Source organism: Neolamprologus brichardi, chromosome 12, assembly GCF_056152115.1.
Source record: "Neolamprologus brichardi isolate AB-2024 chromosome 12, ASM5615211v1, whole genome shotgun sequence".
Taxonomy (NCBI): domain Eukaryota; kingdom Metazoa; phylum Chordata; class Actinopteri; order Cichliformes; family Cichlidae; genus Neolamprologus; species Neolamprologus brichardi.
This window is the reverse complement of record NC_142115.1, coordinates 19,420,436-19,442,910: the sequence shown is the minus strand read 5'-3', so window position 1 is coordinate 19,442,910 and position 22,475 is coordinate 19,420,436. Positions and strand designations below refer to the sequence as shown.

At 41.6% G+C, this 22,475-nt stretch overlaps 3 protein-coding genes across 3 annotated transcripts; 2 read left to right on the top strand and 1 right to left on the bottom strand.

Annotated features, from left to right (window-relative positions):
- Positions 1–605: 605 nt before the first annotated feature.
- Positions 606–3,620, bottom strand: srrd (SRR1 domain containing). Its single transcript, XM_006784179.3, has 6 exons — positions 3,360–3,620; positions 3,227–3,267; positions 1,928–2,121; positions 1,739–1,837; positions 1,363–1,514; positions 606–1,273 (listed from the first exon to the last, which is right to left on the bottom strand). Exons 1-6 carry the CDS (start codon positions 3,500–3,502, stop codon positions 1,033–1,035), a joined length of 870 nt encoding a protein of 289 aa, XP_006784242.1. The 5' UTR covers positions 3,503–3,620; the 3' UTR covers positions 606–1,032.
- An 812-nt stretch (positions 3,621–4,432) lies between these two features.
- Positions 4,433–10,060, top strand: tfip11 (tuftelin interacting protein 11). Its single transcript, XM_006784178.3, has 15 exons — positions 4,433–4,561; positions 5,479–5,686; positions 5,779–5,938; positions 6,036–6,192; positions 6,294–6,421; positions 6,524–6,685; positions 6,905–7,096; positions 7,255–7,434; positions 7,672–7,806; positions 7,894–7,997; positions 8,131–8,299; positions 8,460–8,703; positions 9,080–9,222; positions 9,332–9,497; positions 9,588–10,060. Exons 2-15 carry the CDS (start codon positions 5,481–5,483, stop codon positions 9,932–9,934), a joined length of 2,493 nt encoding a protein of 830 aa, XP_006784241.1. The 5' UTR covers positions 4,433–4,561; positions 5,479–5,480; the 3' UTR covers positions 9,935–10,060.
- Positions 10,061–10,773: 713 nt separating this feature from the next.
- Positions 10,774–22,258, top strand: thoc5 (THO complex 5). Its single transcript, XM_006784176.3, has 20 exons — positions 10,774–10,881; positions 11,083–11,187; positions 17,098–17,232; positions 17,389–17,502; positions 17,831–17,928; positions 18,106–18,252; positions 18,402–18,516; positions 18,649–18,781; positions 18,876–18,953; positions 19,050–19,093; positions 19,539–19,638; positions 20,412–20,520; positions 20,613–20,714; positions 20,791–20,887; positions 20,964–21,075; positions 21,157–21,260; positions 21,356–21,443; positions 21,548–21,663; positions 21,750–21,940; positions 22,026–22,258. The coding sequence occupies exons 2-20, from the start codon at positions 11,089–11,091 to the stop codon at positions 22,087–22,089; spliced, it is 2,046 nt and encodes a 681-aa protein (XP_006784239.2). The 5' UTR covers positions 10,774–10,881; positions 11,083–11,088; the 3' UTR covers positions 22,090–22,258.
- Positions 22,259–22,475: the final 217 nt, after the last annotated feature.

The following is a 22,475-nucleotide window of genomic DNA, read 5'->3' as shown; positions in this document are numbered from 1 at the left end:
TATATAAAACTGAATCCGATTGGTTCAAACATAAGAAATACAACTTATTGTCTTTAAATTACAAATATAACAGTTAAACCCTATGAGAATTTCCATTAATGTGATTATAAATAAAATCTGTGGAGTTGATAAAAGTTTAATTTTTGTAACATGCTAATGTGTGTTTGCTTGGTGGGTTGTGGAAACCAGTTTATGATTTGCGCTTTGTGACATGTTATTTTGCTTGAAGCAGCCATCAGAAGATGGGCACACGCTGTGGTGTTTAAATAATGCCTAGTTTGCACTAAAGAGCCAAAGTGTCAAGAAAATCTCCCAAACAACACTACGAGCCTGAATTATAGATCTAAGGCAGAACGGATCCATGCAAATCATTTTCCATGTGAATTGTAGCCTCAGTTTCCTGTTCTTAGCTGACATTAGTGACAGCTGGTGTGGTCTTCTGCTGCTGAATCTCACCTGCTTCAACATTGTGTGTTCAGATATGCTCTTTTGCATACTTTGGTTGTATCGTGGCTAATTCAGGACCAGACACGCAAAATGTTAGTTCTATTAGAGAATTTGTTACGGCTGAATAAAGTCAGACATTATGAGCAGGATTTGTTCCAACAATTTTTAATTCTTGTGCTTTTCTTGAATAGATTGCATGGTCCACAGTTCAAAATAATTCTTGTTTTATAGTGGGCCTTCATGCCCTGCCCCTCAATTTGTCACTGTTTGTAAAGAAGCTGTTTTAGCTCCCCTCCATTTTATGCCAGCAGAGGGTTTGAACAGTAAGTGGGTGGGGCTTCTGTCCCATACATCTGGAACTGACCAAATTAAGGTTCTCTGATGGTCTTAAACAAGTTTAGGGCATTCTGATGCCTGAGGTTTTAGCTCACTGGAAAACTCTGAAACTTGGTTGATGTTTAATATGAAAACCCATCATTGTCACCATATATAATTAAGTAAAAGTACAACAGGTCCATTAAAAAAAACAACTTGTCATATGAATGACAACAGTCAATAAAAAATGTCCTATATCCATCTCCTGCCTCAGCTCCGAGTTTCCTTCAGTATAATCTCCAAATCAGGGCTGTGTGGGTACTGTGGTTCAGGTGACGCTGCCCAGGTAGACTGTGGGAGTCCATTAAGGCTGTTGGAAGGAAATGTGATGACTGCTGTGTCATTGAAGACGTCTATCAGATGAGATGGGCATGCAAGCTTTCTCTCCACACTAAAATCCACAGCCTTACTGATGTAGCTGTAGTCTCGCTTAAACTCTTTCTCGATCGTTCTGTTGGGGAAACAGACAGATGTCAACTTCATCTCCACTGCTCTTGCTTAAACGTTGACTCCATCGTCTACGTGTCGTCTCGTACAAACCTATCCCTCATCCCACTGAAGCCATTTCCGATGATTATCATCAGAGGGAGACCCCGTGCACTCCAGTTCTTCCACAGAAGGTTGTTGTAGAGGGCTTTCCCACAATGCATCAGGTAAAAAAATGTGGGTTTTTCTACCAAACGTTTCCCCTCCTGAACAATACAGACACACAGGATCACACACTGTTTGCACAGTCTACTCCCCTAAACAATTTTGTAGTCCCCATTTTCCATATAAAATGGATACTAAATAATAATATAGTTGACATTTGGATGAACTGTAAAGTTTTATGTACTATATGACACAGTTCTCTTTAGTATATGCCTATTAACAGTGTTTCACTTAATTACCAGGACATGAGGGAGCAACAACTGACCTCATTTTCTGAGAGTACAGTCAGACCCAGGTCTCTCAAAACATCTCTCTCTCCAGAAGAGAAGACTGGATCATAGACAGAGCAGTCCTTTAGAGGAATCTGAAGATATTAACAGGGAGACACAGAATATGTATAACAAGCAGGGTCTGATGTGAGTGTTTGTCATCTGATGATGAAGCCTCCCCTGACCTGTCCTGCTTCCAGTAGAAGAAGCAACATGGCAAGCTGGTAGCGGGCTGAGACACAGGAGGCAAACGGACCGAGGCCATAACACACACACTCCAGCTGCTGGCATGTCCTGGGGATCCGCTCCGGCTGGTCCTCAGCGTCCTTGTCCGCTGGAGATTTTGAAAGAGATGCTGATGCCGCCACCAAGAGCTGCTCTAAAGCCAGAAACACAATAACGTCTTCAAGTAACTTAAAGAAGTCCAGACGCTTTTCTTTGCAAGCTCCTTTGACAAACACAATAACCAGTGTTGGGGAGTAACGGAATACATGTACCGCCGTTATGTATTTAAAATACAAAATATGAGTAACTGTATTCCGTTACAGTTACCATTTAAAAAGGTGGTATTTAGAATACAGTTACTTTGTTGAAATAAATGGATTACACGGCGGTACTTCCCTGTTTCATATTGTGGCGGGTCAGGACTGTTTGGGTTTTGTTTGACAGCTACATTCTGTTGTTCCAGGTGCAGCATTACGGTTGCCATGGTTACAGGGTGACGCTCTCTCTCTGCGTGTTTCCTGGGTGAGAGAGGCCTTTTTGTTGTTGTGCTAAGCTAATAGGCAGAATGCTACAGGTATAGCTCTAAAGAATGTAGCATCATAGGCAGTGTAGTCCGTGCTGCAGGGAGAATGGACTGCCATACACGTTATGTGTCTGTGAGCGAGGGAGGGAGAAAAAGGAAAAGTACGAGCTGTCATCGAGCAAAAACGGGAGCTGGAAGCATGTAAATATAATAATAACCACTGCAGCCAAGAAGAGAGCCTGACGAGCCCAGTTGTAAGTAAGCTATTAAGACTCGACTGTACGCTGTGTTCGTGTTTTCCTCCAAAAACAATAAGTTCTGTTGGAGCAGCCTTTCAACACCTCTCTCTGTCTCTGCTAGCAAAGTTGACCCAGACAACAAAGTAAAGCTATTTTTCGGCTACGAGCCCGACACAGAACCCACCGTATTAGCCAGAGGTCCCTTTACTACGGTTCGGAGCCGCGGACCTTCAGTAACAGTAATAAATCACAGCAATAGTACATTCATGTAGTTGTAAACAGCATGATAATATATTAAGTAATCCAAAGTATTCAGAATACGTTACTCTCATTGAGTAACGTAACGGAATACGTTACAGAATACATTTTGGGGCATGTATTCTGTAATCTGTAATGGAATACATTTTAAAAGTAACCTTCCCAACACTGACAATAACGCACACACAGCTGCAAGCCAGATGCTTGGTGGTAACCCCAACTTTCAAAGCAAAACCTACCCTTCCAATCGTGCCAAAACTCTTCGCATCTTAGTTCAGACCTGCAGAGGTAAAAATAAAAGCAGAGTTATGGGACTGTGGTGAAGATGAGACGTCCGAGGTGTTGCTGCTGAGCTATACTTGAATTTCATACACGGTGTCTCTGATGCGTTTAACGGTTTTCCCGACGTCCAGCGACTCCTGGCCGCATGCTGCAGACACCTGAAGAGACTTTGAGCTCCTCGACGCACCTTTTCGTCGCCGTGCCACCTGCCACTCCCCTCCGGTGTCCGACATTTATGCTAACTTAGCACCAATACCCCTGCATATCATTTAAAAAAATAATCGTCCAATTATCAAAGGACAAAAAGCATTTTTTCCCCTTCAGTAGACAAGTGACCAACAGGTGGGAATATTTTGGGTGTAACACGCGTTTCCTCTTCCGGCGTTACGCCAAATTTGTAGTCCATCAAATAACATCCACCTAGTGGTGGTGTACGGTCATTAAATTACTATAGAAATAATGCACAGCTCGGTTGATTTAAAGAAACTGCGGTATTAATTTTTTTGCATTTATTTTAAATATACTATTACTATATATAATTATGTATATTATTGTGAAGCAAACTAGAAATTGCCCCGTTGTTTTTAGCTAATTTTGTTTATTAATACATTCTCATATAGGACTTTGCAGTGTGGTTTTATGTATTTTTGTATGTACTTATTTAATATTTTATTTAACCAGTGTGTCCCAAATTACAGATCATGATTCACTTTTATATTGAAGTCACTGAGACTTTTAACTTTAATAATTTTTAGGTATTCATGTTCAAACATTGCCTCAAATTACTACGAAATAAAATAAAATTCTGAAAGTGGGTAGGCACATTTTTTCTAACTAAATAAACAAATAAATACATTTTAAAAATGCATTTGATATATTTAACATATGAAGCTTTTTTTAAAACTAATAGTATGATGTAATATGAATGTATGTAATATTTCTATTAACCTGGAGAAAAAACAAAACTGAATTTTATATACCGTGTTTGTATTATTATTATTATTATTATTATTATTATTATTATTATTATTATTATTATTTACTACTGAAACGAACATTACTTCGCAAAGTCAACGAGATAAACGCATCTTTGCCCTTTCTACGCCAACAGTCATTACTAAGAACCAACAATTTTTTACAGGGGTACAGATTTTGGTGTAACACCATCATACCGGAAGTACTTGTGTTTTCGTGCACTAAACGAAGGAGCTTTAGTGTGGATTACTTCTCATCGTTTTTGAAAGAAAGCATGTCCAATTGATCTCCACGCCGACCTTTATATAACTGTTCAGGTGCGTTAGACAGCATGGTGTTTACACTGCTCTCAACACTCGAGATTATTACGTATAGCAAGACATTCATGCTGTAGAGGGTAACTAACCTTAGCTATAGCTAGTTATCGTTAGCTTACATTGCGTTTTCTCCATAGAGATGAATTTGTTCGGTGTCGTTAGTGTCAACTAGCGAACCAAATATTTGAGATAGTGATGTGTATGTTTAAGGCGTGTCTCTTTAAAATAAAAATTTACTTAAAATTTATACCGATCTAATTTTTGCGACACTGTTGCTGATCTGGAATCTGCAGCAATAGAGCCTCAAAGTGTGGACAGACTGACAGATGAGGTCAGGTAGGATGTTCTCAGATAACGTTGCGGTCTGTAGTTAGAGTAGGGAGCAGGTGAAAGAGCCTGGACTGCTGGAGGTATGCTCTGGAGAACAGAGGACATGTGAGAGGATGAGAGAGAGATGGGTGTAAAAGTAACGACGAGGACGGAGAGTTGTTTGATATGGAATCCAAGATATTGAGCTGCCAGGCAGGAGGAAAAGAGAAAGACCACAGAGGAGATTCATAGAGGAAGTGAAGGAGGACATGCAGAGTGTTGCTGTGCTAGAGGAGGATGTTAGGGACAGGGTTAGAGGATCTGCTGTGGCGACCTCTAAAGAGAACAGCTGGAATAAGAAAAATGTTATGTTTTATTATAATGTATTTGATTTTGTTTTTCCCTGTGCTCTGAGCTACAACTCATTGCTTTAAACAGTAGATTGAGTTTGATCCGTTGCTATGGAGATGGATGTATTTTATTATTCTGATCCCATGTCAAAGGGCTTTACCTAAACCTTTACACAAGTAGAGCAAATTTATTTGAAATTACTTATGCGGAGTTTTTACATTTCTTTAAATTGTGATTTTGTTCATTATGATCTCCAGAGATGTCCATGTCACACCTATATGGGCGGAGAGATGAGGAGGAGGAGGGTGTTGAGGTTGAGAGCTTTGAGGTGACAGACTGGGACCTGGCCAACGAGTTCAACCCAGACCGCCACAGACACAGGCAGACCAAGGAACAGGCCACTTATGGCATCTGGGCTGACAGGGATTCAGACGAAGATGAGAGGCCCAGCTTTGGTGGCAAGAGGTGAGGCATGGGTTTGTTTATGCTGCTGCCCACAGCTTTAAAGTCTGCCATTAGTAGGAGATTGAGTTTGCTGTCTGTGTTTTCATTGCTAGATCTAAAGACTACACTGTCCCAGTGAACTTTGTGAGTGCTGGTCTGCGAAAGACAGCAACAGAGGAAAAACAGCTGAAAGGGGAAGGAGGCTCTGATGACTCTGATGATGATGGTCCTGCAGCTCCTCCACCTTCTCGTGCACCCAAAAAACTCCAAATGGTAAATTTTGTTATGTGTTATTTGTTTGTGTGTACATTGCAGATAAATATCTCAAAGAAGTTTATAGGAACAATTATATGCTGAATTGTTTTGCTAGGGTAATTTCCGTGGGAATCAGTCACAGAGGTTTGCAGGTGGCATACAGTCTGGACACGGCATTGGCAGCTGGGAGAAACACACTAGGGGAATTGGGCAGAAACTACTGCAGAAAATGGGCTACCAACCAGGAAAAGGCCTGGGAAAGAATGCTCAAGGTAGGGTAGGATGAGAAGGCCACATTAATGAAGTATTTAAGAGTATTGTGTGTATTTCAGAGCTGATCTACTTTGTTTTTCCACACTCTCATTTGCTGCAGGTATTGTAAACCCTATTGAAGCAAAGGTTCGTAAGGGAAAGGGGGCAGTCGGAGCCTATGGAAATGAGCGAACCCAGCAGTCTCTCCAAGATTTTCCTGTGGTGGACTCTGATGAAGAGGAGGAAAAGGTACAGTGTGCACATAAATGCGCTTTTCCTTTTTCTATGTGTAAGCAGATGTTGAATTGTAGAGTCATTTTTTTACATTAATCTAAATTTGTGCTGATGTAGGAGTTCCAGAAGGAGCTGGGCCAGTGGCGTAAGGATCCTGCAGGGTCGGCAGGAAAGAAGAAACCGAAGTACTCCTACAGAACTGCAGATGAGCTCAGAGCTAAAGGCAAAGTGGCGGGGCGGGCTACAGCGGCATCTGCTGGGGAGCTGGCACAGGTCAAGGTATTAGTGCTTTTTTGTCCTTTCTCAGAGGTGTGTTATAAGGGCACTGTGGCTTGGCTGTATTTTTACAACAAACTTTAGCAGCTAAAGTTAATTGTAGTCAGTATTAGACTCTATGGGTGAAGTTGTTTGGTGTATCTATATAAGCACATGCACTCTGCTATTATTGTTTGTTTTGTTTTTAACCTTTTTTACCCCGTACCTGCCCCTGGTGCCTAGGTGATAGACATGACTGGAAGAGAGCAGAAGGTGTACTACAGTTACAGTCAGATATCCAACAAGCACAGTGTTCCTGATGAAGGTCCACCAAGCATGTCTACTCGGGATCAGAAGGGATCATGCTTTGCGCTCCCTGAGCTTGAACATAACCTTCAGCTGTTGATAGACCTTACAGAACAGGACATATTACAGGTATGAGGATACCAAAGTTGTTTTTCCAAATATATTTGGCTATAACTAAGCTAATGCCTCCTTATTAGATCAGCAAACTGGGGCTTCCTTTATAATTTAGCAGATATTTATTATTTATTTTTTTAATCTCTTTCTTTTTTCATATAACCCTGGTATAGTCTGCCAGACGTCTGCAGCATGAAAAAGATGTTGTTGTTTCTCTGAGCCACGAGTCAAGAGCCTTGCAGAACAGACTGGATACGGAGCAAGATGCCATCCAGAGAATGGAAGCTGTGCTGGCATTAGTGGAGCGTTTTCCATCTGGGGAGACACCACCAGGGGAGGGTCCTACTCTGCAGGTGCATATAAAAAGAGAATGGACTGAGCACCTACACCTTTTTAGAATTTTGTATTAGGTGTAAAGTTTCAAAGCAGTCTTCTGTCAGAAAATCATTTAAAAACTGGAGAATAAAACAACATAAAAACATGTGCAAAAATTGTAAAACAGATACAAAGTGAGAACAGGATGGAAACTGAGTGCTTGCTCAGTTTTCATGTAATCATTTTAGTAATTTTTGGTTCTTCTCTTTGTTCAGGAGTGTGCTCGCATCTTTGAGACCTTGCAAACAGATTATTATGAAGAATACAAGATGATGGGTTTAGCAGACCTTGCTGTAGCTGTTGTTCATCCGTTACTTAAAGAGAAACTTCATTTCTGGGACCCCCTGAAGGTACACTTTTGCGAGTATATCTTTTAAGATAACTGCATCCTTTTTACATGTTAATAATTCTCTACCACATTTTAATTATTATTTCAGGACAGCTCTTACTGTCTGGAAGATATTGGTCAGTGGAGAGCAATCCTTGAATCTCGGGATATGCACTCCAGTGGCCCAGATTCAAATATGGATCCTTATCACAGGTAAATTTGAACACACAAACATATATTAGGTTGTGCTTTGTGTATTTATGTGAATAAATGTTGGTTATATGTGATCCAGCCTTTATTTTTAACTACATGTGTCTGTAAAATGCGTGTGGTCTTTGTGTTTCAGACTCTTATGGGAAGTGTGGATCCCAGTGATGCGGACTTGCGTGTCAGGCTGGCAGCCTCGTATGGTCGGGCCGATGGTGGACTGTGTAGAAGTGTGGGCTCCTCTTCTGCCCCTGTGGATACTGGATCACCTGTTGGAGCAGCTGATCTTACCCAGATTACAGCGAGAGGCAAGTCACACACGCTGATAAAGAGAAATATTTTTGATTTGCTCCCATTATTTATGAGTGAAAAACTGTTTACTATATGCTATACTGACTTTATGCCTCCATTAGTATCAAAGGCAGTTTTGTCACATGTAAACCTCTCTCTTTGTTCCCTGTTTAACAGGTAGATAACTGGAACCCTTTAACTGACACGGTGCCTATCCACTCCTGGATCCACCCTTGGCTGCCTCTGCTCCAGTCACGTCTAGAGCCTCTTTATCCGCCAATTAGGAGCAAACTGTCCAACGCCTTGCAGCGCTGGCATCCCAGCGACGCCTCAGCTCGCCTCATCCTACAGCCGTGGAAAGATGTATTCACACCAGGTGCATGGGAGGCCTTCATGGTGAAAAACATCATCCCTAAACTAGGTATGTCTTCATCTGTGATGACGTCATGTGTGTGCTGGGAGGAAAATCGAAGGAGAAGAGCCAACCTCTCATTAAAGTCAAGCCTTGCCTCATTAATTAGGTTTAGGCACAGGTGTAAGAAGTCAGAAGTACAGTTACCTATTTATTTGACTAGAGTGGATGTTTTAATTGCGACATTCAAAAGATGGGGATTTATAACATATACGCTCAGTTTAAACCTGGTAAATGCGATAAACAACTGAACAGAAGCTATAAATTGACATGAAACGGCACCAGTGTGCCAAAGACATGAATGAAAATGAACCCCTCCACGTTTCCATTCTCAAGTAGCCCCACTGATATATCTTCATGCAACTGCTGATCTTTCTCTCTGCAGCTTTGTGTCTGGAAGAGCTGGTTATCAACCCTCACCAGCAGCAGATGGAGCCATTTCACTGGGTCATGGACTGGGAGGGCATGCTGTCCCCCTCTAGCCTCGTGTCTCTGCTTGACAAAAACTTTTTCACGAAATGGTTACAGGTCAGTGAATTAAAATGTACTCAGAACTGAGCATTTTGGTGTTTCATATAATTGCTTTTTGGATTTTATACCTTTTGGGGTTTTTTTTTTTGCTTTTTGTGGATTATAGGTCCTGTGTTCATGGCTGAGCAACAGTCCCAACTATGAGGAAATCACAAAGTGGTACCTCGGCTGGAAAAGCATGTTTAGTGACGTCTTGTTGGCCCAGCCCCTCATTAAAGAGAAATTCAATGAAGCTTTGGACATCATGAACCGTGCGGTCTCTTCAGGCATAGGTTCGTACTCCACAGTCTGAAGATGTATAATAAACACACAAAAATGAGTATTACTTAAAGTATAACTTTCTTTTTTTCGTGTAATTTCAGGCGGTTATATGCAACCTGGAGCGAGGGAAAACATTGCATATCTCACACAGACAGAGAGACGCAAGGACTTCCAGTATGAAGCCATGCAGGAGCGCAGGGACGCTGAGAGCGTGGCCCACAGAGGGATCAGCGCCGGTGTGCCGACTAACTTTAAGGATCTCATCCAGGCCAAGGCGGAGGAGAACAACATTGTTTTCATGCCCTTAGTGGCTAAACGACATGAGGGAAAACAGCTGTACACATTTGGGCGTATTGTTATCTACATAGATCGAGGGGTGGTGTTTGTGCAAGGAGAGAAGACTTGGGTACCCACATCTCTGCAGAGTCTGATCGATATGGCAAAGTGAGCGTGGACTGACATATTTAGGTCTGACAAGTGTAAGGAAAACAGGAAGTATTTTTTGTTTTTAAGTAACTTCTCTATCATATGTCTCTTTCTCTAAGAGGTCAGAATTGTGAATAAATAACTTTTGAATGCATGCTGACTCTCTTTATTGCTCAAAAATGAATTTTAAATAAGTGCTGTACTTGTACAGTGAAAAGTATATATGATGTTTTCACATATTGCACATTTTTATACAAAAGCTGCTTAAGGGTCACGGTCATTATAATGTCCTCTTGATACACATACAAAAACATTTCTTACCTTCAATGTTTCTATTGTAACATCAACAGTTAAGTAATTGGAGTACATTTTTGGTGTTGTTCATTTTTCTTTTTGTCTGTGACAGCGTATTGGTCTGTGTGGAGGTGACCATTTATACCCACAGTTTAATTGGCTTTACGAGAGGCAAAAGACCTACAAGTCTCACAAGAAAAGTGTCTCCTAAAAGAAATCCCTGCTGAACCTTAATGGACTGAAAAGCACCTGATCTGATCATAGTTTTCAACATTTAATGGTTTTAATAGAAAAAAGGAATGACTTGAAAAATAAGACTTGCACAAAAATAGTTTTAGCTTTTATTTATGTGCATAAGAACAAACAAACGTGCAGCATATTCGTCCATGATATGATTGTTAGCAAACCCTTAACTTGCAGTTTTAATGTTAAGTTTTTAGAGTAGCTTTAAGCATTATTCAACAGATTGAAACCCTATTTGTGAACGTTAACAATGCGATACAAACGTTAACAATGCGATACAAACGATAACAGGAAGGTGGCACTGCAGTTGCTGCTGCTTCCTCCTGTTTGAGGTGTTTTGGTACGTCAGGGCTTCCGTTGGAAGTAGGCGCTTTGCGGTGAGAGCAGCGAGTTGGTTCATTTGTTCGTGATTAACGGTTTTGCACCAAGAAGGTATGTGAATATTTATATATATATAAAGTCGAACATAGCCTGTCGTTTATTTAACGTCTAACATGTTTAATGTGGTTTAATGAGCCGCAAAACTAACGATTGCTATCCAATGAACTACCGTAGCAGAGTGCTAACATTAGCCAGCTTGCTAACAGAAAGGTATTTACGGCTTTTAATGTCATATTTTCCATTTTTATCCAGCTACTCATGTCGTCGGACGCCCTGAAAAAACGAAAGTCCAAGGTTCTCCGCAACGAAGGAGCAACCCCGGAGATGAAGCGGGGTCGAGCAGATGCGGACCAACAGGTAAAGTTGAGGAGAAGATACACGACTCCTCGATCACCTGTGTCATTATCAAAGTGGCTTTGGGCAGTAATGCACAGACGTTAGTATACATTTTAAAATTAAAGTATTTAGACCCTAATGTGCTAAGCAGTGTCTGCCCTTTAAAGATGATACAGTTAAAGTGGTCCTTTTACACAAATACATCTTCTATCTGAATTACATTTTCAAATGGAAGTCATAGAGACTGTTGAATCAAACAGCGAGACTCTTGTTTAAAATAAATCTGGGTCATTTTCCCCCAAACCCACGATTTCTAATTTCTAACTTTAATGAGGTCGTTTCCACTTTTGTCGCAAAATCCTGATTTAATACTCTTTCAGTACAGAAGGAAGAAAAGCTCATATACTTTTTAAGTATTTAGAATAGAATAGAATAGCTTTTTTATTGTCATTGTTACAAGAACAATGAAAGGCAGTTTGGCATCTCTCCATGTATGTGAAGTACACAGTAGCGTAAGTATTTACACAATAACAGACAATTTTACATTTACACAAGAAAGATATGTTATACATACACCTGCAAACATACACGCACATACATACATATATGTATATATACATATATGCATCCGTACATACATACACACTAGGGGTGCAACGATACACAAAATTCACGGTTCGGTTCGATACTTTGGTGTCACGGTTCGATATTTTTTCGATACAAAAAAAATGTTCATGCCTTTTTAGTTTGTTATTTATTAAAATTATAAATATATATTTTAACTCAAAAGTACAGTTTTTAAATTTAATGTTGCTGAAACAACAAAGTAATAAAAAAAATTTATATCTGATTGAGGAATCACTTATCTTTGGAAAAGAGAGTTTATTACAGAGAAATGGCTCTTTCCAAAATAAAAGCTATACTATACACTTCTTCTGGGGTATATTCTCAGCAGCATATTAACCTCTTAAGCCCCAAGGGGGTTTCTGAGCTTCCTGCTCGAAAATGTAATGCCCAAATTTAATTGATTATTTCTCTGCAATTACAAACTCTGTCCTTACAATCTTGGTATCAAAATAAAGCTAACACTTGGGAAATTTCATCAGAGGTGTAAATATTGAATCAGATATTACTGTGTCAAAGTTACTGAGACTGGAACACAGAAAAAGTAAGTAGCTTTTATCCTCGCCTAATTTTTTAAAACATTTTTAGCATATAACCCTTTGAAAAATATGCCTCAGATCACATTTGGTTCCAGAAATCCAGTAACCAACATATAAACATCATCTGTGCAAAGATTTATGTTTCTAAAGTGAAACAGTGAAAAATTACAGCGCTGTCAATACATGAATATCCAGACGTTGTACAAAAATGTCCAATTTTGGCACACAATTGGACACCATGCCAGTTGATTTTTTTAGGTATTAAAGAGCAGAAATTAATAAATTTTATTAACAGGCCTAAACATGCTTTTTTTAAATATATATTTTTGAAGAATTAACCACACATTTACATGGCAACGGCCCTTTTCTGCAGCGCGTATAGAGCGTTTGATTGGCCTCTGGCCCTTTAAACTCCGAGGGGCTGTAACTTTGGTTTCTTTTGGTCAATTTGCGTGATTGACACCTCTTTTTAATGTTTGAGCCAATAGGTTCACAGTGACGATGTCACAATCACGGCACCTCAACCAATCAGACGTTGTGAAGCCAAAACCCACGTGGGCCCAAATTTACTGCATGTGGCGTCTGTTCAGTCACGTGTCTGTAGGTGGGTCTAAAATGGAGGTTGTTGACGGAAAACTGCTCTGAGGCTAGGTAGGCATGGCAACTACTGTTAATCACGTGGCTACCGGCTACCAGCGAAAATAACGGAAGAAATCAGGACGGTAAGCCCTTTTCTGTCTTAGCGCATTTGCGCTGCTGTGTGTTTTTGTGGTCTTCTTTTGTGGCTCATTCAGTGAATTGTGGTCTGATCGTGGTGAAACCTGGTGTGTGGAGTCAGTGATAGCTCTGGAAGCTAACCAGCCCATCTTTAGCCGGTTACACGAAGTCTGAAGAATTTCTGGTTCGGTTTTGTTTGTTTAGCGGACTTCCGCGCATTTACGTAACTGCTCGTTTAATCACGGCTTGTTTTCGGTGTGTTTGGTGGTTGTAGAAATGGTTTATATGACGTGATCTCCTCCTTTTTGCCCCTGTACCGGGCGTGGGGCTTAAGTGGTTAAGCATATCAGGTCCCCATAAGGAGAATCATGTGCTAACGGCTGTCTAAATGACTCGGGTAAAGTTTGTAGCATGCGTGCTTGTTGTTTTTGTCTGCTTCCACTTGTCTTTGCACTAGGATGATGTCAGAGTAAATGTGCAGTCATATTCGTTGTGTTCCCACTAGTGCTGTCAGCGTTAATCTGAAATGACGTTAACTCCACAACACGGCAAATCTCGTTAACGACCTACCACAGATCGCCCTGTGCGTGGGGCTGGACGGCCAACACGTTAACGAGCTAACCTGCTAACACACTAGTTCCCACCAATTTAATAGAGCATTGCGGCACATCCAACATACTGTTTTACTTTTGTCCATGACATGCTTACCTTCAGGGTCATACTTCACATGAAAACCAAAATAGTTCCAAACGCCACATCTGAATGAGGGTGGGGGAGGTTCAATTTGCCATGTTGCAACGAGCTTAACTTCTGTCTCGCTAGCTTGCCCTGCGCTCAGTGAAACTGCGTTCGACTACTCCGCCTAGGCTGCACTGTCGAGCGCAGATCCACTGAGCGCTCGACACAGACAGCATCGTCAGAAGGAAAGTTGATAAAATAAATTAAAAATTTTGTATTGTTCGATACATATGCGTACCAAACCGAAAGCACTGTATCGAATGGTTCAATATCGATACGAGTATCGTTGCACCCCTAATACACACACACACACACACACACATATTTCCACATGAGCACTTACATCTATATACATACACATACATGCCATCTGACTAGCAGGTGCATTGAGAGGTGCAGTGTGATCAGTGATATTGCACATTGAGTGGGGGGGTGCTGTTGGAACTATACTAAATAAGGTTATAATAAATACAGTTTAAAGAGGTAGGGGTGTTGGTTGCATTGAAGTATAAACAGAAATACAATTTATAAATAAGGTGTAATGTCCATGAGTGTTGGCAGTGCAGTTATCCTCCAATCAGGGTGGAGGTAGGGCATGTTTGACAGCCTGTGGGTAAAAACTTCACTACTTTACACTACTTAGTGTAGTGGTACAGACCAACAGAGAGACAGGGGCGCTGGATTTACATGAAAGCATGTTGGGAAAATGTGAAGAAACGAGCAAAAACGTAAAATGAGCAGCATCTGGCTGACATATCAATGATATGTCTGAGTGTCTAAAGGAGTCTCACAGGCCTGATTGTACACTTCAAGCTATTTATAATTCTTAACTTGCTAACAACACAAAAGCGGAGCATCTGGGCGAAGAGCTACCAGATTTTTTTTCTGTAATCTTAAACATTTATTTTTTACATTTTAAGTCCAAAGTGTTGTGCTGACAGATTTCTTCCCTTTTCACAGCAACTTTTTTTTATCATGTAGACAAACAGTTAAATGTAGCTTCTTTACACTGATAGAATGGGGAGTTTCACTTATTCGGCCCACATAAGATCAAAGTGGGCTTTATGTTTGACATCCCTGTGTTTTCCCTAGAAATTTTAAGTAAAAGTATAACATACCTGCTTCACACTTTAGTCTAACAGTAACAAAAGTATCTTAACCTTGTAACTCTTCAGGAGCTGCGCAGTGTTGTTGCATAATAAAAGTGAAATTGAAAAATATTTTCTACATGGGGTGTTCAAACTTTTTAATCACTTGCTAAAAGCGCCTTTTACCAGCATGTACTCGAATTAGTAATTTTCTTCCGCAGTTTGCTCTTCCTGTTAAAGAGAACACAACTGTTTGAGTCACTCGTTTATCTTTGGGCCGCACCTCAGCAGCTGCTAGCATCTCCTCCCCACATGCCTTTGTAGACTGGTTGTGCTCCATGATGTGTTTTTGCCTCAACCTTAATGGAAACAGAGTTTTTAAACTGCAGTTAAAATGATCCAGGAGGTCAGTTCCAGCTGAAGGGGTATATTCTGCCTGTGTGTTTTATAATGTGGATCATACATTTTATCCTTAGAAATTTAGAGTTCACTCAACAGCTTTCAGCAATTTACAATTAATATAAATATATTATTTATATGGGCGACCGTGGCTCAGGGGGTTGGGAAGCGTATCTGTAACTGGAAGGTCGCCGGTTCGATCCCCGGGCTCTCTGTCCTGGTCGTTGTGTCCTTGGGTAAGACACTTTACCCTACTGGTGTTGGCCAGAGGGGCCGAAGGCGCGATATGGCAGCCTCGCTTCTGTCAGTCTGCCCCACCGTAGCTTGCCTCCACCAGTGTGTGAATGTGAGAGTGAATGAATAATGGCATTGTGAATGAATAATGGCATTGTAAAGCGCTTTGGGTGCCTTGAAAAGCGCTATATAAATCCAATCCATTATTATAATGCTGTCTTTGTTCTGGATCTATACTGAAATACCTTTGCATGATTAGCAGTTTTAAAAAGGTGTTTTATATCCATCATTTATACTGCAGCTCATCTCATCTCACAGCATATTATAGACCAAAGTATGAAATGCAAAATATATCACCTTTAAGTCATATTTAACTTAGTCACACATAGACCTCTCAGAGCAGTTAAATAAATGATATCAAGTTTAACCATGACTAATATCTTATACTTATCCATTCTCTTCTGATTAGTGTTATCAGCCCCCACCCCCCGTGTGAACCTTGTACTTAATATACATTTATGTTTTTTTTGGGGGGGGTTTTTGCCTGTCCCATTTGGTTCTTTAGCCGTCAGAATTGTTGTCTGAAGACCAACAAGGATACCAATGGATTTATTTTGATTTATTAATCTCCGGGATCACCTGTTGAGAGAAAAAGAATAGAAAACAAGCAAAAAAAACAAAACAAAGCAACATACTAAACACAACACCATCGCATTAATCTAGCTAAGTGTAAACAGCAGTAAATACTGAATGTTGTTGTGCAGCACGCAGGACAGACAGCACACAATGTGCTTTGAAGTAGCAGCCAAGAAAGGTGTGATTTAAGTCTACGAACAGTGAACACCCGTGTGCACACCTGTGTTGATCGGCGCGCTTGTATTCAAATGGTTTCCCCATGTAATGGTCTGCAAGAGGATGTAGAGAGCCATAGCCCTGTCCCCCAGGGCATGAAGCAGGCATGGAGGAGATCCAGGCCCCAGACATCCAGAGGCCCCAGAGTGCAAGAGCCCAAGGAGGACCACCGGAGGGGCATCCGTGCCACCCTCATGGGAAGGGCTGAGGATCCCCAGACGAGGGGTCACCCAGTAGCCACCGGGCAGAAGCTAGAGGGGGCTGCACCGGCGTGCCCGCCGGCTCCGCCGGCAGCCAGCTGTGCCAGAGTGAACCGAGCTGCAGGCCCAGAGGCCGGAGGCCCAAGGGCTCCCCGCGCCCCGGAAGAGGCCTGACTGAGCAACAGGCGCCAGGCCCCGCCAAGTAGCCACCGGGAGTGAGCTGGTACATACCTGAGCGCCCAGCCCCGGACACCAAGAACCACCAATGCACCGACCCCTGAGGGCATCAGTCACCGGCAGGGAGTGTGGTGAGGGGAGATAGGCCTCCACACTTTGGAGGGCCTGGGAGTTCCCAGAGAGGTGGAGTCTAAGACCCGACCTGACATATAGACACAGACAAACAGGCACACACAGACACAGACATGCATTCCCACCCTCATGCACACATATACAAACACTCAGCACTCACCCAACGTAGGGATCGACATTATACATTTATGTAATATATTTACTTACTAATTTATATACTTTTTTGGCCAGGATGTGCGTGTGTATCATGAGGAGGTGGAGCTTGATGCCAGGGACCCTCAGCAGGACTACCTCCAATACAAAGAAACATGTGAGAGTCTGGCTAATCTCATGAGTGAGATCCAAGAGCTTAAGGCCAAGGACGGGGTAAGAATGTGTCATTATATGCTGATTTAATGGCAAACAATTCATGTACAGCAGAAACCTTACACATAGTTTGTAGTATAGTATATCTAAAGCACCATAACATTTATTGTCTTTTCTCAATAATAATGAAAGGTGACTGGTTGTATGTCTCCTCAGTGTGCAGAGGTTGAGAAGAAACGTATGCAGAGCTGCATCCACTTCATGAATCTGAAAAAGCTCAATCGACTTGCTCATATGCGTCTAAAGAAAGGCAGAGACCAGACACACGAGGTAACTCCCACGCAAGTCTCAAGCACTCTCAAGTAAAACCAAGTAACAGCTTAGGTTACTATCACTCTTTCATTCGCTTACTAAAAAAGTGCTGCCTCAAGTCTCCTTTGTGCTGACCTCAAAACCAGAACTGACCACTGAGCACTTTGGTTTCCTTGTAGCACCTAACAGTAGCAGCTGCCTCTGTCAGCAATCAGGGTTTTTATGCCTTTGGATTTAGTTTGTTAGTCTTAAGACATTTTCAATTAAACTTCAGTATTGTATTATGCATGTAAAAATATTTACTTAGAGTTTGCAAGTCAACTTTAATCTCTCTGTCTCTCCTCAGGCAAAACAGAAAGTCGATGTGCTGCACCTTCAGCTGCAAAATCTGCTGTATGAAGTCATGCATCTTCAGAAGGAGATCAGCAAGTGTCTGGAGTTTAAGTTAGTTAAAAAAAAAAAAGATTTCATTTAAAATTGCTCATTGGTTTTCCTAACTTACAGAGAATAATTCGAATAACGTTTGTTGCTTATTAGTTCCCTTGTTTTTAGTTTATACATTTTTCAGAAATGTATATAAATGTCTCCCAGTAGTAATAAGTACTCGTTTCCCCATTCCAGGTCTAAGCATGAAGAAATTGACTTAGTGAGTGAAGAAGAGTTTTACCAGGAGGCACCGCCAGAAATTTCCAGGCCTCAACTCACAAAAAATGACCCCCACCAACTCACACTGGCGCGACTGGACTGGGAGCTTGAACAACGGAAGAGGTATTTAAAAAACAAACAAACAAACCACAAGGCAGAGTGAAGGATTTGTGCCTGCACAAAGCGTTTGCAGCATGTTGTGTTTAAAAACTAATTTGCTAATGGATAATAGGGACACTGAACACTTGTTAACAGTCTATTGTTGGATGCAGGTTGGCAGAGAAATACAAGGAATCACTAGCCTCAAAGGAGACAATTCAGAAGAGCATTGAGGTGAAGAAGGAGCATCTGAGAAGCTTGCAGCCAGGTCTTAATGCCATCATGCAGGTATCATTGCTGTGTTAATTCATAGTTTGTAGTCTAAAGAAAAGCTTGGTGGTGTTTTGTACTTGTTGAGGTGAATTTTTAACTGCTGTGCCAACAGTTTACACCACGTATGCATCCTATGTATGTTCACAGGCCTCCCTCCCAGTCCAGGAGTTCCTGTCTATGCCTTTTGAACAGACTCAGAAGCAGACGGAGATTGCCCGCCATCTGCCTCCACCTCTCTATGTCCTGTTTGTTCAAGCAAATGCTTATGGCCAGGCGTGTGGTGAGTAAGGATGAGAGACAATGATGTTTTCCAAGACAAAATATTAGTTTTTCTTTAAAGGATTGAAGTTTGGATCGCTTTGATTTTATTGCAGACAAGAACCTGATTGTCTCAATTAGTGGTGATGTAGATGAGGCCAAAGCCCTGTCCAAACCTCCAGAAGATTCCCAGGGTACAAAGGCACACATTTAATCTATGTATAACACACAGACGACTCATTTTGGGATTCATCAACAAACTTAAAACTGTGTATTCTGGCTTTATTCAGATGATGAGAGTGATTCTGATGCAGAGGAGGAGCAAGAGAAAACTGTGAGTATCAGGCACTGCTTTACTCATGAACGAACACACACACTCAGGACACTGAGGTCTATTGTTAGTTAGTATACAAATCACTGCTCTGGACACATTAACTGTCTCTGAAGCCATAGCTGTTGTGCATTGAGTGGCAGCTATTGATTGGAGTGGCAGTGGGGGTGTTCTGGGAAATATTTACTGAGAATGGCTCGGTGACTGTAACCGGATCTTAGGTTTGTATTTGATTGCAAATACTGTGTGTTTCTTTTGTTCTATCTCCATATTTGAGCTCATCTGGAGCACTGTTTGCTTTTCAGGCTTCCTTTCAGTATTCTTTTTAAATGTGCTTGCAGGGGGCTAACATTTTAGAGATGCTATGTCACTGGAATTATGTCTTTTATTTATTTATTTGTTCTTTTTTGTCTTTTTATTCAATTGCTTTTTATTGTCCATTTAACAGAAGAGAAGAAGGCCAACTGCAGGTGGCCAGCTGGATGATAAAAGGCGAGAGATGCTGAAGAGGCACCCTCTGTCCCTAGGCATAGACTTGAAGTGTAAAGGTAACTCTTTCTGTGTGCTTCATGTCCTTGTTGGCAAAAGCATTCTCTGTATTCACACAGCATCCTTCAACCCAAATATTTGCAGCCCCCTTGTGCTCCAACCCTTGTAAAGTGACCACATATATATATGTGGTGCTGTGCAACTGTACACCTATCAGATGGCATGTGAAACAAAGCAACTGTGGCTGTGACATGACACCACTTGACCCTTGTGTTCCCTCTGCTGGTGATATATGGAATACAGTGACAGATTATAGGGAGATCTGCATTGCAGGCGTAACTCTACCTAAGGGGGGGGGCGGAGGGATGGAGGTGAGAAAGATGCTTGCAGCCTTGTAGTTCTGCAGCACCTACAACATCTTGTAAGCCGTTTTTCTCATCACCGCTCTTTGTCTGACTTCTGCTTTTATTTCTGGAGCCCCTCCTTTCCCTAGTTATCCTCACTGCTGCCAGCTGCAGCATTCGGTCTAGTGCAGTAAAAGCAAAAAGTGAGCGGTGTAGGTGTGAGTGAGTGACAATGTGTCACTGAGTTCACCGTGACTGCAGAGAGTGGAGCGAGAATGATGACCATCGGTGTAGCCGGTATCCCATAGGTGCCATTAGCTGCTGCCATGACCAAGGCCTGTTATTGCTCTGTAATGCGCTGCAGTGTAATATAAACCCAGAGGAGCTATCACTGGCAGGATTAATGAAAAGATTGAGTAGAGAGAATATAAGATTAAGATAGCAGTCCATTAGTGTAACACCATGTGTTGTCATCCTTGTGTCTACAGATGGCAGTGTGCTCCATCTTTACTTCTACTACCTGATGAATCTGAACATTATGACTGTCAAGACCAAAGTGTCCACCTCCACCGATCTCAACACGGCCATCAGCGCAGGGTATGTGTGTAAACGTAAGGATTTGGCTCTCTCTCTGACTATGACAGCCTTATAAAAAAACTAACAATGACTCTTTTTTTTTTTTTTTCCAGGGAGCTCCTGAAGTCAGACACTCTCCTCAGCTGTCTCTACACCAGCGACCAGGGACGAGAAACACCCAATCCAGCGAATCGCTACCAGTTTGATAAAGTCGGGTAAGGAAGTAATGTTCATGGTTGATGTGGTGTGTACTGGATCACAGCTGGCTGAATTAACCTATGTTATTTTTAGGATCATTTCCTTTGGCGATTATGTGGAGGAGCTGGGCCATCCCTACATGTGGGTTCAGAATCTCGGAGGACTTCATTTTCCTAGTGACGCTTCGGAGGTGCGTGTGTGCTAACCTCAAGTATACACCATGTGTTACAACTGTATAATGTTAACTTTTGCTAATTTTCTTTTAGGGTGTGCGCGTGGGTAGTTCACTGAGTGCGAGCCACATGGAGAACACCATGAAGCTGCTGAGGGGACGAGTCCAGTCCCGCTTGGCTTTGCACAGACAGTTTGCCTCTTTAGGTATGTTATTTGTTTACAGCCTTGCACACTGAATCATCGTAATGAAGAGATTGTTAAGTTTGTTTGTGCTCCCGTCATCAGAACACAGCATCATCCCCATCTCCAGCGAGTGTCAGCACCTTTTTCCTGCCAAGATCCTTTCTCGTTTGGCACGTTGGACCACAATCACTTACCAGGAGTACTTGGTAAGTGAAAACAAATTGTCAAACGATTGTACTCAAATGTAAAGAAAGCATTAGTTAGAAGTGTGACTGATTTTGATATTTCCTTTCTTTTGCAGGAATTTCCATATACACGTCATGTGACTGAAGCTGGGCTGGCAAAGGAGACTGATCTGTACTTTATGGGAGTGGTTGAAAGAGGCACAGGTAAATCCTGTCGCTGACAGCATAACTGAATATTACTGATGTTTTTTTTTGTTTGTTTGCTTTGAATGTGATTTTATACGCAATCTCATCTGTGTCCCTTTCAGCTCGTCTTAATGCTGCAGTGGTGCTGAGTCCCAGATACCCAGAGATATCTCCTGTCTTCTCCCTCTCTCTGAGCTGGAAGGGAGAGCGCAGCGGACGCACCGACGACAACCTCAGAGTATGAACATTTCAAAACCTCTCAATATGATTGTTTATAAATACAAGTCATTTTTCACTTTTTGACTCCCCTTTTTCACTTTTAAGGCCATGGAGAGCGAAGTTAACGTGTTCAAAAACGAACTACAAGGACCACGTCCTGGGCACCAGCTCCTGACCAATCAGTTTGCACGACTGTGCGTCTGCCTGGATGTTTATTTGGAGACAGAAGGACAAGACGACAGCGTGGAAGGACCGCGAGAGTTCCCCCGTGAGAAGATGTGCCTACGCACTGTCAGGTACAGTTAGAGAAAGAAGTGGGAAACTTTTTGATACATTTGGTGAAAGATTTATCTCTGACCACCGGTTTCTCTTTCAATTCAGGGGTCCTAATCGTCTGAAGCCGTTCAAGTATAACCATCCTCAGGGTTTCTTCAGTCATCGCTAAAATTTGTGTGCACATAATTGTGTGTGTGTGCGTATGTATATAATTCTCCTTCTGTAGTTTATCACTCTTAACTCCCTCAAGATTACCTTTGTGACTCTTTGACACACAAGTATCCTTTTTAAACACTTCATACCAGTTTGAAAATAAAAGAACATCCTATTTTCTGGAATGAGTTTGTCTTTTTTTTGTCTTCCTTCGCTGCATACAGGCTTTGTTGTGCACACAAAATGTTTCTGTTTTATCCCCTTTCCTTCCTCTCTACCCTCACCTCTCTGAGTGCTGCTCTATTTATAGGTGTCGTCTGAGCTTGCTGATTATTATGCCATTGTGGTTCAGTGCTGGATATAGCTGAGTCATTTCCACAGAGGATCTCTCGCATTGAATAA

Excerpts from the sequence above, each read along its gene's own strand:
- tfip11 (XM_006784178.3), top strand. The coding sequence starts at position 5,481 with ATGTCCATGTCACACCTATATGGGCGGAGAGATGAGGAGGAGGAGGGT. Across the intron at positions 7,097-7,254 it reads CAGAACAGGACATATTACAG|TCTGCCAGACGTCTGCAGCA; the intron begins GTATGAGGATAC and ends ACCCTGGTATAG. Across the intron at positions 9,223-9,331 it reads TTTTCACGAAATGGTTACAG|GTCCTGTGTTCATGGCTGAG; the intron begins GTCAGTGAATTA and ends TGTGGATTATAG.
- thoc5 (XM_006784176.3), top strand. The coding sequence starts at position 11,089 with ATGTCGTCGGACGCCCTGAAAAAACGAAAGTCCAAGGTTCTCCGCAAC. Across the intron at positions 18,782-18,875 it reads TGCTTATGGCCAGGCGTGTG|ACAAGAACCTGATTGTCTCA; the intron begins GTGAGTAAGGAT and ends ATTTTATTGCAG. Across the intron at positions 21,444-21,547 it reads AGTGGTTGAAAGAGGCACAG|CTCGTCTTAATGCTGCAGTG; the intron begins GTAAATCCTGTC and ends TGTCCCTTTCAG.
- srrd (XM_006784179.3), bottom strand. The coding sequence starts at position 3,502 with ATGTCGGACACCGGAGGGGAGTGGCAGGTGGCACGGCGACGAAAAGGT. Across the intron at positions 3,268-3,359 it reads AAACGCATCAGAGACACCGT|GTCTGAACTAAGATGCGAAG; the intron begins GTATGAAATTCA and ends TTACCTCTGCAG. Across the intron at positions 1,515-1,738 it reads CTGTACTCTCAGAAAATGAG|GAGGGGAAACGTTTGGTAGA; the intron begins GTCAGTTGTTGC and ends TGTATTGTTCAG.